The following is a 13929-nucleotide window of genomic DNA, read 5'->3' as shown; positions in this document are numbered from 1 at the left end:
CACGGATGTTAGTCCAGGGCCAGTCTTCCTCAGCAGAAAAAGAGGAGGACTGGCAGATGTTAGCACATGGCTGGTCTCCTCACACACACAAAAATAATAATTAAAAAATAAATAAAATGATAATGTAAACAAAGTAAGATATAATAATATACTTATTAACATAGAAAGATATGGTATTTTTAAATGAAAAATCAGGTTACAAATGACACAATTAATTTCATGTTTGTACAAAAATCTATACTTATATGTTTCTATCATGGTGGTTACATAGAAAAAGTCCGAAATATAATCTCTGGAGGTGGAATTATGGGTGTTATCTCTATTTTTTTTAAAGGCAATTTTAGAAAACGAGAGTGAATGAAGGGTACTGACTTTGCCCTAAGTGATTGGGCAAGTAACTTATCCTGTTTCCACATTTCATAAAATGGGATTATGAGGATTAAAGGAGGTAATCCATATAAAGGATTTTGCACATTGTCTGGCACATGGTAAGAGCTCAAAGAAGTTTCTTTTATTCTCAGTGAGTCGCTTCATATGATGTGGTTAATACCTTACAACCGAGGGGGGCAAGATGTGGTTGGGGGCTCTTGGTATTTCACGATCCAATTTTTTCTCTTCCTTTTCCCTCCTTTCTGTATATGGATGCTCAGGCTCATCTCCTTCAGAAAAAAAAAAATCCTCCCAAAGAGGTTCAATACACTTCTGTAATTACATATCATTTATTGATTTGAGAGCCTGCTTTTCCGTCTGTCTGTTCCTGAGAAGGATGTGTCTCACCACCCAGAACCCAGACGACCAGCACACTGCTGTTTACCATAAGTGTTCAGTTACTTGCTATGAGCAGAACTTAGACTCGTAGATTTGGGAAATTAAATATTTCAGGGAAAAGAAAAACACAAGGATTTGTCAAGCCTAAGGAGAGTCTTTCAGAAGAAATTACTAAATAATTATAACATCCTAATAAGTTGTCTTTTTTTTTTCTACCATGAAACTGGGAAAAGCTAAAGTAGATCTGGTGTTTATAATGAAGTCTATAAAGATAGGAAATTATGGAAACTAACTGATGAAATATCCTAGAATCTTTTCTCAAGACCAGGATATCAGGACTGCTGCAAAGTTATAATTTAATAAAATGTAAACACATAAAGGCAAGCCCTAATAAACTTTGGTGTAATATTTGAGGAAGTAAATTGGGGAAATGAAGCTGAGAAGGTGGGGAAGCTGAAAGACTTCTGGCACATACACTATGACCACACTAAATCTTTTTCAGGAGCAGTGTTATAACATAGACCTTTCAGTTACATATAAAAAAATCATGTCACGCTTATAAAGTCATCTCTTGCAACATGATTAAAATACTGTACTTCACAAACAAAATCCAGTTTGATTAAACTGCTGAATCTAGGTGGTGGGTAAAGGATGCTCACTGTACTATTTCTTTAGTTTATTAGTCAATTTGAAATCTTTTATAATAAAAAGTTGAAAAGAACTCAGATTATAATTTAATCTGCACCCCCATCTCAACACAGAGCCTCATGTGGAGAGCAAAAGACATTTAGAGCATTTGGAGGTGTGTTCAAATTTTTCATTGTTCATTTTTTGTCCAATATTTTAAGCATCTTTTTCAAGAAGAAGGAGGCTCCATCTTCCCTTTGCCTTGTGTATTAAGTGGCTCATCACACCCAGTGTATCATTATCACCAACACACAATGTAGCTCTTCAAGAACTTTTTAAATAAAATAAACACTGAGTGTTGGGTGTTGTGGTAAGGGCCTTGTGTGTGGTCCTTGCAGTGCAAAGAAAATACCACTGACTCATCTTGGGCTTGGGCTATGCACTTTGAGTTGCTTTCCAGGGGTGATGATGAATTCATTAATTTATTAACACCTGTTGACTGAACGAGGCATTGTACAAAAATAGAAAAATGACAGAGCGTCTATTCTTATAGAGCTTATAAACTCACTGGTAAGATTCAACACACAAAGAGGTTAACTATATTACCAGGTAATTACGGAAAACAGAGGTACAAAACACTACAGGAATCAGGATCTTCCCTGATTTATTCATTTGGCTACCTCCACAGGAGAACTACCTTGGTACAGATTGTGGCCATGGAATGAAACCAAATTAACTAGCCCACTAGATTGGCCCGTGACCCATATATCAGAGACATGGTCCTCTAATCAGTAATTCTGTAAAATCTCAAGAAGTTGTGTCAGATGTCACCAGCACAGAAGCAATAATCTCTTGGGTGGCCTCTGGCACTTAAATGTGCCTGTATAAATTTGGGGTGGAGGGAGAGATATTACCTTATTCACTCTTGTAGCCCCTCACAGCATCAAACTGATCAAGAAGATGTTAAAGGAATATCTGTTGAACTAAACTGAACTGATCCTCTATCTCTTTGAATCAGGTTCAAAAGAGAATCTCATAGTGCTAGGAGCTTCTCTGACACTGGGTCACAATACAAAGAAGGGAGGGGATGATGACACCACTGATAGCCTTCTGAACACAGGCCTGTGGTAATCAATTCAACTAGGAAGACAGGAGCTGACTCCTCGGCCTTCTGTTTTCGAAGTTTGATGATTCGGAATAAGGGCTTATGGCAATGGAGTGATTCCTCCAAGGCAGTGGTTCTCCACCACAGGCAATTTTTCCTCACCAGGGGACATTTGGCAGTGTCTGGAGATATTTTTGGTTGTCACCATGGGGGTGGTGGTGCTACTGACATCCATTGGGTGGAGGCCAGGGATGCTGCTACACATCTTACAAAGTGTAGGAGAGCCCCCCAAAACAAAGAATTATCCAGCCCAAGATGTCAACAGTGCTGCTGTTGAGAAATCATGAGTTAGAGGAGTGTGTATCAGTCAACTCACAGACCAAAGGCTGCATTCTTAATGACCTGAAAAATGAATGCTTTGAACAGTAGGAGGTTTGGGTGAGAGCAGGAAGATGGTTCCATGCAAACTCTGTGTTACACCACTCTTGTAAAATGCAAACAAGGATCAATTACAAGTCACTTTTCGGTGTGAAGAACAGCACATTAATTGTGAAACAAACACTGAGAAGAATCAAGGTGAAAAAAGCTTAACTCCTATTCTTCATCTCAACCAGTGCTATCCAATAAAATATAATGCAAAATTAAATTTCCAGTTACCTACATAAAAAAAGTAAAAAGTAATAATAGATTTTATTTAATTCAATATATCCAAAATACTGCGATTTGAATATATAATCAATATAAAAATTATTAGTGAGATATTTTACATTTTTTTCCATATAAGTCTTCAAAATCTAGTGTGTATTTTACAGTTACAGCATATCTCAATTTGGACCAGCCACATTTCGAGTTCACAATAGCCATACGTGGCTGGTAGCTACTGTATTGTACAGCACAGATCTAGACCTGTGATAGGAATTTCCAGAGATCCTCATGAAAAATGTAGAATCTGGGCATTTTGCCCCAATTTGGGTTTGGCATGTCTGGAATTTGCCCAGATGATTCCTATACATGTGGTTTAAGAACCACATGTTGAGAAACAAGAATTTATTCTAGACTGTTGACTTGCTTGAGAGAGCATAAGTGCCTCTCAGACCCTCGTAGTTCAGCCTGAAACTATGTTACATAGGATTAGTTTGAAGAGATAAGAGGTGTCATAGCCATAGAAAATACAAGAAAAAGGTTGTTTTTTGTTTTCCAAAGAGGGAATGAAGGATTTCTCCCATAAGAGAACCTTGAGAACAGTTTTACAAATCCCCAGGAAAATGAAGTTTTCCTTCAGCATTTATTATTGGGCTATTTCTGTATTTATTTTTTGAAAACTTAAGTCAATACACCTATAGGTAATGTTTTCCTGTTTTTAAGGGGTTTTACTTCCTCAGTCATCTGCAGTGTGCTCAGGGAGACTCGGTGTGCTGTAGCACATACTCTCAACTAGGAAGTAACAATGTGGTGACTCAGAAAACGCCACAGAACCACACTCAAACTAATATGATTCTTTCCGTTTTTCATGCGGTGGGTTACACTATCTGAACTGATTATAAAATTGTTACTATGCCCTCACATCTGCTGTTTGTTTTCTTGTCTTCAATGTTAACTCAATAATATATAAACTCATAATACAAAACTGCTCTTCTCATGGGCAACGGGAAGAGTTGCGCTACGAATGATCATGAGTCCCGGAGCTCTTTGTTGTCTCACCTGTACCCATCATCGAGGCCAGTTTGCTCACAAGGAAATGATTTTTGAGAGAAGGTCCATGTACATCTGATTTGTGGGTATGCTTTAAACCTGACAGAAAAACAAAACTCTTCATACTGGTCAATTTCATAATCTTCACTTGATTTGGAAGCGTTTATAAATCCCTTTTCTGTAAAAAAAAAAAAAAAAGAAAGAAAAAAGCACTCATATATTAGATAATGAGATTCATATGGAAATATATTGAGAAGGTAAATTTTTATTCATCATTTTATCAGAAGAAAATTCAGATGTGGGCATGCTGCAGGTCAGATGTGATAGTCCAACAAGAAATACAGGAGTCCTATTCCCAGTTATAAGCCTCATCACTCTGGAGTCAAGATTCCTCTAAGAAATGGATGTAAATAATTGACTCTCTTCCCAAAGAAATGGATAAATAAACCTACCAATTTTGCAAATGTTTACACGAGGTTGAAGGGCTCCCCCAGCCTAGCCAACCATGCACATAGTAGGGGTCCACTGACAGAGTCTGGGAGCCCCTTGTTCTCAGCCGGAATGCCTCTCGGTGATACATCCCACATAAAATAATCCAGGGCACAAATAAAAGAACAATCTAGCCAGCAATATTCACAAGATTTCCTTATTGTCCACTTCCTTATTAGTTTGATAAGAGAATCACTTCATTTCTTAGCATTTTCATTATGGCTGAAGGCTACCACCTAATCTGAGATTATTCAAGCATGGTTATTTTCAAATCCTACACAGTCCACCCAAATTTCAATGCATCTAAGTGCTTGTCCAGTTCTCTCAGTCATTGCTCACTGCCCTCTCAGTTAGTTCTAAAACAAGTATTTATTGTGTGCCTATTTTGTGTCAGGCTCTCTGCTGGGCTCTGGGACTACAAGGATAGAAGGGGTTATCCTTGTCCTCAGGAAACTTACTGTCTATGGGAAGACAAAAATCCACAAACAGATGGTGACATTACAGCGTGGTCAGTGTAAAGACTGCACTGAAGCGGCACTCAAGGGGGCACGGTTTAACTGGAAAAGGAAGGGGGTGGGCAGATTCTATTTGCAAAGCTATTCTACTTCAGCTTCTTTCTCAGCTTTTTGATACTAACATTATACTGAAAATAGAGGGCCGGCCCCGTGGCTTAGCGGTTAAGTGCACGCACTCCACTGCTGGCGGCCCAGGTTCGGATCCCGGGCGCGCACTGACCCGCCGCTTCTACGGCCATGCTGAGGCCGCGTCCCACATACAGCGACTGGAAGGATGTGCAGCTATGGCATACAACTATCTACTGGGGCTTTGGGGGGAAAAATAAATAAATAAAATTATAAAAAAAAAAGTTAAAAAAGAAAATAGAATTTGCAGTACATACCTTACATTCCACTCGAAAGCAACTAAAAATATGAATAAAGATTGCATGAGCGGACTGCATTACCTATGATGGTAACCAAAGCAGATTTACTGGGATGCTTTGAGGAGGAACAAGTGTAATATCCAGTGTCGTTTCTTCCCACTGATGACACAAAAGCAAACAGAATCCGTATCATAGTTCTGTTTGTGGAATAGGTACTCATCTCAAAGTAGCTGCCCTAGATTTTAATAAAACAGAGTTTGAATTTAATGATTTCAACCTGTACTATTAGTTCACTGTTTCTGCATTTTCAGAATGCAAATTCTCCATATTACCTCCTCCAGGGCTTTATTTTCTAATTCCCAGGTGAGCCCGAAGCCATGGTTTACATGAACAGCTTTGCACCTTATCCATAGGGGTTCCCCCACTTTAAGAAATAATTGTGGCAGTGTGGTCTGAGGAGTTTGATTTAGATCTAGAAGATGAAAATATCCCAAGTAAGAAAAAAAGTGATTTTCCCTCATCACAAAATATATCCTGAACACTGAAGAACAAAGATTTTAATGTCATCTCAAAAGTTAGGAACCACTTTAATAAAAGAATCTTTTAGAGATTGACTACTCTCTTATGAAGAAATCATCAGTTACAGAATCCATAATATTCCATTTAAAATGGTATAAAGGAATTACAGAATTTCTGAAGTTGAATGATTACCTAAGCAGTCACGGTTAGTCCCAGATGGTTTCTAAGGAATAGTCACTGAAAACAGAAGTACATGATATTATGGTCTTACCTATTGTGAACAGCTTGGTACATTCCCTGCCCAGCTCATTTCTTGCACAGCACCTTATGTCTGTTCCAAATAATTCATGAAGTACACTTTCCTCCTTTGTAACAACAGCTGGACTTTCTCCTTTACAGCTGCAATCAGAAAATAAATGTCATTTGAGTTAACATGTTTTAAAATTACAAATGAAGGTTCAGGACAAGAACAAAGTCTCTAGAGCCTGTTTTAAGAGCCTGTTTAAGAGTACAAAGACGGGGCAGGTCAAAAGGTAAACAAACCCAAATCAATGGTTTCTGCAAAGAGTTCATAAGGGAACCAGTTAGTTACTCATTACCTCAACCAATTAGAATAACACTAGACAGAACTACATAACAAAACAGTGTACAAGTTTTTGTGTTTGGTGACCTCTTTTTTAGTTGTTGTTTAAAGAGAGAGAAAGAAAGGAAGAATTGAGAAAGAAGACAGAAGGAGACAGAAGGCGGGGAGAGAAAAGGAAGGCATGATTAGGTGTAATACAGCCTAACAAGGTAGGTATCTTGAAGTATGGAAGATGACAACCAACGAGAGGAGAGAAGCTCAAGTTGCACAAGTCCCCTGAGTCCCCAGAGCTAAGAGAGGGAAGCGGAGGTGTCACTCAAGAGGGCAGTCAGCCACATCTCAGGCTGCACCCTCCCTTCTCCTCGCCTCAGCAGAAGACGGACCTCAGTGCCTCCTGAGAGCTTCCCTGACCATGACCTTTCCCAAAGCAGACGCCGCTTTCAGAGTCTGTGTATAGCCACTCTTCTCTTTATCGCTTTACACAAGTGTATTCTTTTCTTTGTTCATGTATCATTCCTTGAGGGTTTTTTCCTTATTATAAGACAACAATAATTGGGTTCATTGCAGAAATTTTGGGAAATACAGAAAACCCCAAGGAAAAGAATGTTTTTAATTAAATTTTTAAATTTTAATTTTAATTTTAAATTGCCCATATTCCTACTGCCCTGAGATAACAACTGCTATTATTTCGATGTGTAGCTTTCCAACTTTTTTTTAATGCACATGTTACATATATATCTGCAGGTAATCTCTTTCTTTTTCCTCTAACTCACATTCATATCATTTGGTAACCTGATTTTTCACCTTTTCTCCTTCTATGTAGTCCCATTTTTTGATAAAAGTTGTTTAGTAAATTTTAATTAGTTCAAACTAAATAAATTCTTACTTTGTAAGAACTTAGCTATGACACACACAAAAAACAGAGCAAACGTTTATCCGGTACTTCCTCTCTGCCAGGTACTGCTCCTTGTGCTTCACACATGTTACTTCCTTTCATCCTCACAGCACTCCTGATGAGACAGGAGAGGTTAAGCAACTTGCCCAAGGCCACACAGGTAGGAAGCAAAGCAGCGTTCAAATGGGGCTAGATTCCATATCTTTAAACAACCATATTAAACTGCTTTTCCAGAATAAACAGAATCATCACAAATTAAACATTTATTCACAGGGAATTTCTTACTTATGGAAATTATACACTAAAACCAATACCTTTCTTTTTCCTCAACAAGATGCTCAGGGAGCCAAGAATTCTGTAACTGAAAAGGGCTTTTACTTGTGTAGTGTAGTGTCCAGGGAGGACCCTGCAGTTAAGTGACGTGAGATTTGAGGAGTTCCACAAGGGCTCCTCGCTATAGTAAACATCCCCCATCACCCTCCCAGAGAAGTCCATCCACTCACTCTTTTTTTTTTTTAATGACTTTTTTTTTGACAATGTTCTTTTTTATTTATTTATTTATTTATTTTTATTTTTTTCCCCCCAAAGCCCCAGTAGATAGTTGTGTGTCATAGCTGCACATCCTTCTAGTTGCTGTATGTGGGGCGCGGCCTCAGCATGGCCGGAGAAGCGGTGCGTGGGTGCGCGCCCGGGATCCAAACCCGGGCCGCCAGCAGCGGAGCACGCGCACTTAACCGCTAAGCCACGGGGCCGGCCCCATCCACTCACTGTTTAAGGAGCCAAAGTTTCCTGTTAAAAAGTGATAAATTAAATTGTACATACAGTATCTCTAAGTAATCTCTTTTTCTTTTTCCTCTAAAATTTGGGATCACGTTCATATCATTTGGTAACCTGATGTCAACTATATTAGAAAAAGACCAAAAAACTAAAGTAACAGCAGTTATCTTTACACGTCATACCTTTCACTCTGTGAATCGCAGAACACCCATTCCACGGTTGGTTTTGGAATGCTCTCAGATATGCAGACCAGGGCGTCCTGATTTTCCATTTTTCTAAAGTAAGGTCTCCTTAATGTGTAAAGCAGTGAATCTAAAGCATCATAAATTATTAACATTTTAATATTTTAAAAATAATTGTCTTAGCAGCCCCCTCAAAAAAAGAACTCTACATCACTAAGAAAAGTTACTATTTTATACCATAGCAGTGTCTTCTGCTCCTCTCCAAATATACATAATAATATATCTTCTCCTCACCAGTATATTAAATTCAACACTGGCTGAAATGACAACTTTAGCATTTATCCTCTTAGCCAATTTCCTTGGGTATTTCATAAATCCACAGACAACTAAAGTAAGTGGAGTGAAGCCATGTAAAAATACAAATATTGACGCGCATAGGAGAAAGAAAACGAGAAATAACATAAAGTTTAAAACTCATATAGTTTAAGACACAACTTTCTTCCCATAATTTTATTAGAACTAGGCAGAAATATATTGATTTAGAGATACAGAAATATAGCAGAATGGAGTTAGAATTGGAACAGAATTTAGAGGCTTAGTTTAGCTTCCTAGTCACATTGGACCATCACACCTCACTCCTCACCCCACAACGCCTAACTTACAAACTTTCCTTCTACTTCTGCTGGACCCCTCTAGGGACAGTTCACTACCTCCCACGGTGAACTGTTCCATTTTTCAACAAACCATTTTTTTTTTAAAGAAAGTTTCCCTATACTGAATTCCAATCTCCCTCCTTATAATAAATTTTGTTTAAAAATATTATGTAATATATATGTATATATATATGTAATATATATATATACACACACACACAAAAGAATATATGAAGTGTAAATTTTGAAGCATAATAATAAAAACGAATACCTATGGACCCATACCCAACTTAATAACCAGAATATTAATAAATACATTTGAATCTACTTTTGTGCTTCTTCTCGTCTCTCAACCCTAGGTAACTTTTATTCTGAATTTTGTGTTTACCATTCCTGTGCTTTTAAAAATGTTTTCACCACATAGATATGTGGCCCTAAACAATATATTGGTTTGTTTTGTCTGTTTTCGAGCTTCAATGTATGGTATCATTTAATATGTAGCCTTCCATAATTTCATTTTTCATCCAACCTTATGTTTTTAAGATTCATCCATGGTTTTGCATGTAGTTATACTTCATTCATTTTTTTTACTGCTACATAGTATTCCATTGGTGAATATTACACCATCTTATTATTCCACTTTCTTGCAGTGGACATTTGAGTTGTTTGCAGTCTTTTGTATTACCAACAATGGTGCTATTAACATTTTGTACATTTCTACTGAGGCAAGTGTGTAAGTTTCTTTAATGATATACCTAGGAGCGGAATTGATGATTTATATGGTATGAACACGTTCAGCTTTACACATAATGACAACCTGTTTTCCAAAGTGGTTATACTAATTTCCACTTACACAGCAGGATGAGATTCACCATTGCTCTATATATTCACCAAGACTTCTTAATTTTCAACAATCTAGTGGGTATAAAATGTTATCTCATTGTAGTCTTAATTTGTGTTTTTCAATTATTAATTTAATATGTTTATTAACCATTTAGGTTTCATGTTCTGAAAGTGAAATGCCCACTCGTCTTCCATTCATTTTTCTACTAGTTTTTTCTTTCTTACTGATTTATAGAAGCTCTTTACCTACTGTGACTATTAATCCTTTTTTGATTATGTGAACTGCAAATATCTTTTCCCATTTTTGTGGTGGTTTTTACTTTCTCTCCCTGTAATTTCTAACCATTGGTCCCAATTCTACCCTCTAGAGCCACTTTTATTAAAGTGTAGCTTTGCTCCCACATGAAAATCTTTCAAATATTTAAAATCAGAAACGGAGATCAAGGGAGATAATTACCACCCAAGGTGTTTTAACTAGTTCACCCAGGTTTCCCAACTCATATGCCAGAAGAATTTCCTCTACATTACCCTGCAATCAATCTTCTCTTCTCAAAATATTTCCTTTCCAAAATAAACATTCCCAATTCCTTCAGCTTCTCCTAATTTAAAGAATTCCAAGTTCTTCACTATCCTGGTTGTTCTGTTTTGTCAATATTCTTCTGAAAAAATGTAGAACTGAAAATAATAATCTTCCATTAATTTCCTTAACCTAGACATTATATTTTCATGAACGCTACCAAGGTTCAGATTTCCTTTTTTAGTAACCACGCCACACTGTTGGTTAATACTGAACTTGTGGTTCACTAAACCCTTTCCTCTTTTTCACATTGACAGTTGCCAAGTCTCCTCCACCTGATTTTTTTAAACCCCACCACCCAGCAGAACGCTAAAAACATGTTACAATTTACTTGAATGATTGTAGTTATATTTCTACATTGTAAATCTTAAGTGAAAAGAAGGTACCCTAAATATAATAGAGACAAAGTAGATGCCCACTTACCTTATACAAATTCAACTACAAACACTTGGCAAAAAAGTGAGAGAAAGAGAGAGCAAACAAGAAATCTCTTATTCTCCTCCAACCTGAGGTGCACAGACTTACTGTCCCTCAGAGGGGGGTTGGGGCCTGGGGAGCGGGCAGGGAAAAGACCAAAATGAAAGAGCAACACAAGGTACCTCTTGACTTTTGAGCTTCTAGAGCTCTGGTCCTATAAATTTCAGAGTAATTAAAGGGCTTTTCAGGACCAATTTTGATTTTACCTGATTTTTGCCTTCCCACTCTCAACCCCAGTAAGATGGCACTTCTGGGAACCTAAATGGCCACCAGTGCTCTTTCTGTTAGCAGCTTTGACTGCAAGACACAGTGCAGTGTGGTGCCGAAAGCATAGACCTATCTAAACTGGGCCTCGAGCTGTGCCCATCACCACCTCTCACCTACGTGAAGGCAGGATCGCTGGGAGGATGTGAGATGGTACATGCGGAACACCCCCAGCAAAGGGTAGTCGTGGTTATCGCTCTGTGGGCTGGATGCCATGCACCACACCCAGGCTTTCTGCCTTCAAGTCACTGACAAGGAAGAGGGGGGCCCAGCAAGTCAGACCAGTGTCTAGCCAGGGAATCTAATTTAAAATGGCATAGGGGTCGGCCCGGTGGCTAGCGGTTAAGTGCTCACGCTCTGCTTCGGCCCAGGTTCGGATCCCAGGCAAGCACCGATGCACTGCTTCTCAAGCCATGCTGTGGCGGCGTCCCATATAAAGTAGAGGAAGATGGGCATGGATGTTAGCCCAGGGCCAATCTTCCTCAGCAAAAAAGAGGAGGATTGGCATTGGATGTTAGCTCAGGGCTAATCTTCCTCACAAAAAAAAAAAGAAAAATTATTTTAAAAAATGGCATATATTTATATAATGTTATAAACGAATGTTACCTCAATTAAATAAATAAATAATAAAAAAATAAATTTGAGTAAAATTAAATTTAATTAGTTTTTTAAATGTCACAAAAATAAAAGTAAAATGGTATAAACTTGGAGTTTCTGCAGCACGGCGCTGGCCCCTACAGGCAGTAGGACCTATGTGAATGCACCCACCTCTGGTCCTTGCTGGCCACGGGAGGTAAAGTGTTCAGTGTGTGCAGCAGTGAATCTGTGCAATCGCTAGGCCTGCGCATCATCGGGAGGAAACAAGCAGAAGCCGAGGACACACGCAGGTGGTAGTTCTGCCAACTGCACAGCTGCCTCCCCGGGTAAGAATGTTTGAATTGTGCCTTGCAGTTTGCATAGTCATCTTGCATTTGCATAAATACTGTAGCCACTAGCTATATATGGCTATTTTTTTTTTTTAAGGCTACTCTGTTTTGTCCCCCTTTTTTTTTTGAAGATTTTATTTATTTTAATTTTCCCCCACAAAGCCCCAGTAGACAGTTGTATGTCATAGCTGCACATCCTTCTAGTTGCTGTACGTGGGACGCGGCCTCAGCATGGCCGGAGAAGCGGTGCGTCGGTGCGCGCCTGGGATCCGAACCCGGGCCACCAGCAGCGGAGCGCGCGCACTTAACCGCTAAGCCAGGGGGCCGGCCCTATGTGGCTATTTTAATTTAATTTTTAATTTCATAAAATTACAACTTTGGTTCCTCAGTCACACTGACCACATTTCAAGTGTTCAACGGCGACATGTGGCCAGTGGCTCCCCTGTTGGACAGAGCAGACGCAGACGTCTTCCTCATCCCAGAGAGCTCCACTGGACAGTGCTGGGATCTTACAATCTTGTGAGGTATGTATCTTTACCCCCCTTTTATGGATAAGAAAATTGAGGCTCAGAGAGATTAAGTGACCTGCCAAAGGTGACAGTATCAGATCCAGAATAAGAACCCAGGTCTTCTGACTTCACGGTCAAAACGTTTTCCATTTCTTCCCTGTCAGCCATCTGTCGCTGAAAAAATGGGAGGCCTGAACAGAGCATGTCCTGGGTTTTTAAGAGCATTCATTCTGATAGTCCTCGGGTCATGTCAGATAATCTCAGTAAGTTATATGGATACTCAAAGTGAATTCAATCAATTTGACTACATGTTGAGAGAAACCTGAATGACGTGTCCAGAGCAGCTGGTAAAAAGCTCATGGGTTCTAGACCACTCCTTTGGGATACTGTGAATACCTAGTAGCAAACTGCACTTACTTCTTATACTCACTGTAAACAATATTGTGTAATTGGCAGCTTCACTCTGAATAAAGAGTAGGTATTCTCCAGCTTGGGTTTCTGTCATTTTCAAAATGACCATGGAAACAACTCCTCTGAAAAACAAGAAAGAGAACTGGTTATTTTGGAAAATGTGCGAAACTAAAAACATAAAATTTCATACTGAGTCAGAAGGCAGTTTGGTGGCTCCTGCGTTCCATCTCTGACTGGCAGGGAGGGCTGCTCTGAGGAGCACACAGCTCTGTCACGTGCCCAACACTCAGCCTGAGCCTTGTGAGTTTGACCTTGACTGTTAACCACTCCCTCTCTTGAGAGCAAGGGACCTCCATTCCAGTACCTTCACCTCATGCTACCTGAGCCCCTTGGAGAAAAAACTCCCACCCAAAAAAGTACAGGCCTGGTGGTACGCTCCCATCGGCAGTGGTGGACCATTCCCTCCAACAACAAAGCACCCGCCACAGTCATATCTGCCCAGTCACCTGGCAGCCAGCCTCAGTTCCCTATTTGCAGAACCACATTACTGTGCAAGCAAGATACACTGAGATAAAGAACAGTCCGGTTTGTGCCTCTCTCTCTAGATGAAAGAATTCAAGCAAAATCTGACATAAGGCATTTTCCTCTGAAGTAATAATTACACTGACATATCACAGAGATGTAAGGAGGAAGACGTCTCAATGTTAGTATTTTTAACTTTTCAGATACTTGGTGAAGATAAATTTGGCTAG

At 39.1% G+C, this 13929-nt stretch overlaps 1 protein-coding gene across 3 annotated transcripts in view; it reads right to left on the bottom strand.

Moving 5' to 3' along the window:
* FLT3 (fms related receptor tyrosine kinase 3) overlaps positions 1-13929 on the bottom strand; it is an 83244-nt gene that overhangs the window by 28952 nt on the left and 40363 nt on the right. For 2 of the 3 annotated variants that reach the window (XM_004435287.3, XM_087436247.1), the window contains 6 exons: positions 13184-13299; positions 8518-8647; positions 6352-6479; positions 5894-6033; positions 5643-5796; positions 4202-4370 (listed from right to left, as the gene is read on the bottom strand). In XM_004435287.3, coding sequence (XP_004435344.2) covers positions 4202-4370; positions 5643-5796; positions 5894-6033; positions 6352-6479; positions 8518-8647; positions 13184-13299 — 837 coding nt within the window. Of the gene's footprint in view, positions 1-4201; positions 4371-5642; positions 5797-5893; positions 6034-6351; positions 6480-8517; positions 8648-13183; positions 13300-13929 lie in introns of those variants that run through there. The other variant, XM_087436248.1, reaches the window with a different exon arrangement.

The sequence above is a fragment of the Ceratotherium simum genome, chromosome 10, assembly GCF_057802395.1.
Source record: "Ceratotherium simum simum isolate JZ-2026a chromosome 10, ASM5780239v1, whole genome shotgun sequence".
Taxonomy (NCBI): Eukaryota; Metazoa; Chordata; class Mammalia; order Perissodactyla; family Rhinocerotidae; genus Ceratotherium; species Ceratotherium simum.
Note: the sequence above shows the minus strand (reverse complement) of the source record. Positions and strands in the feature narration are given on the sequence as shown.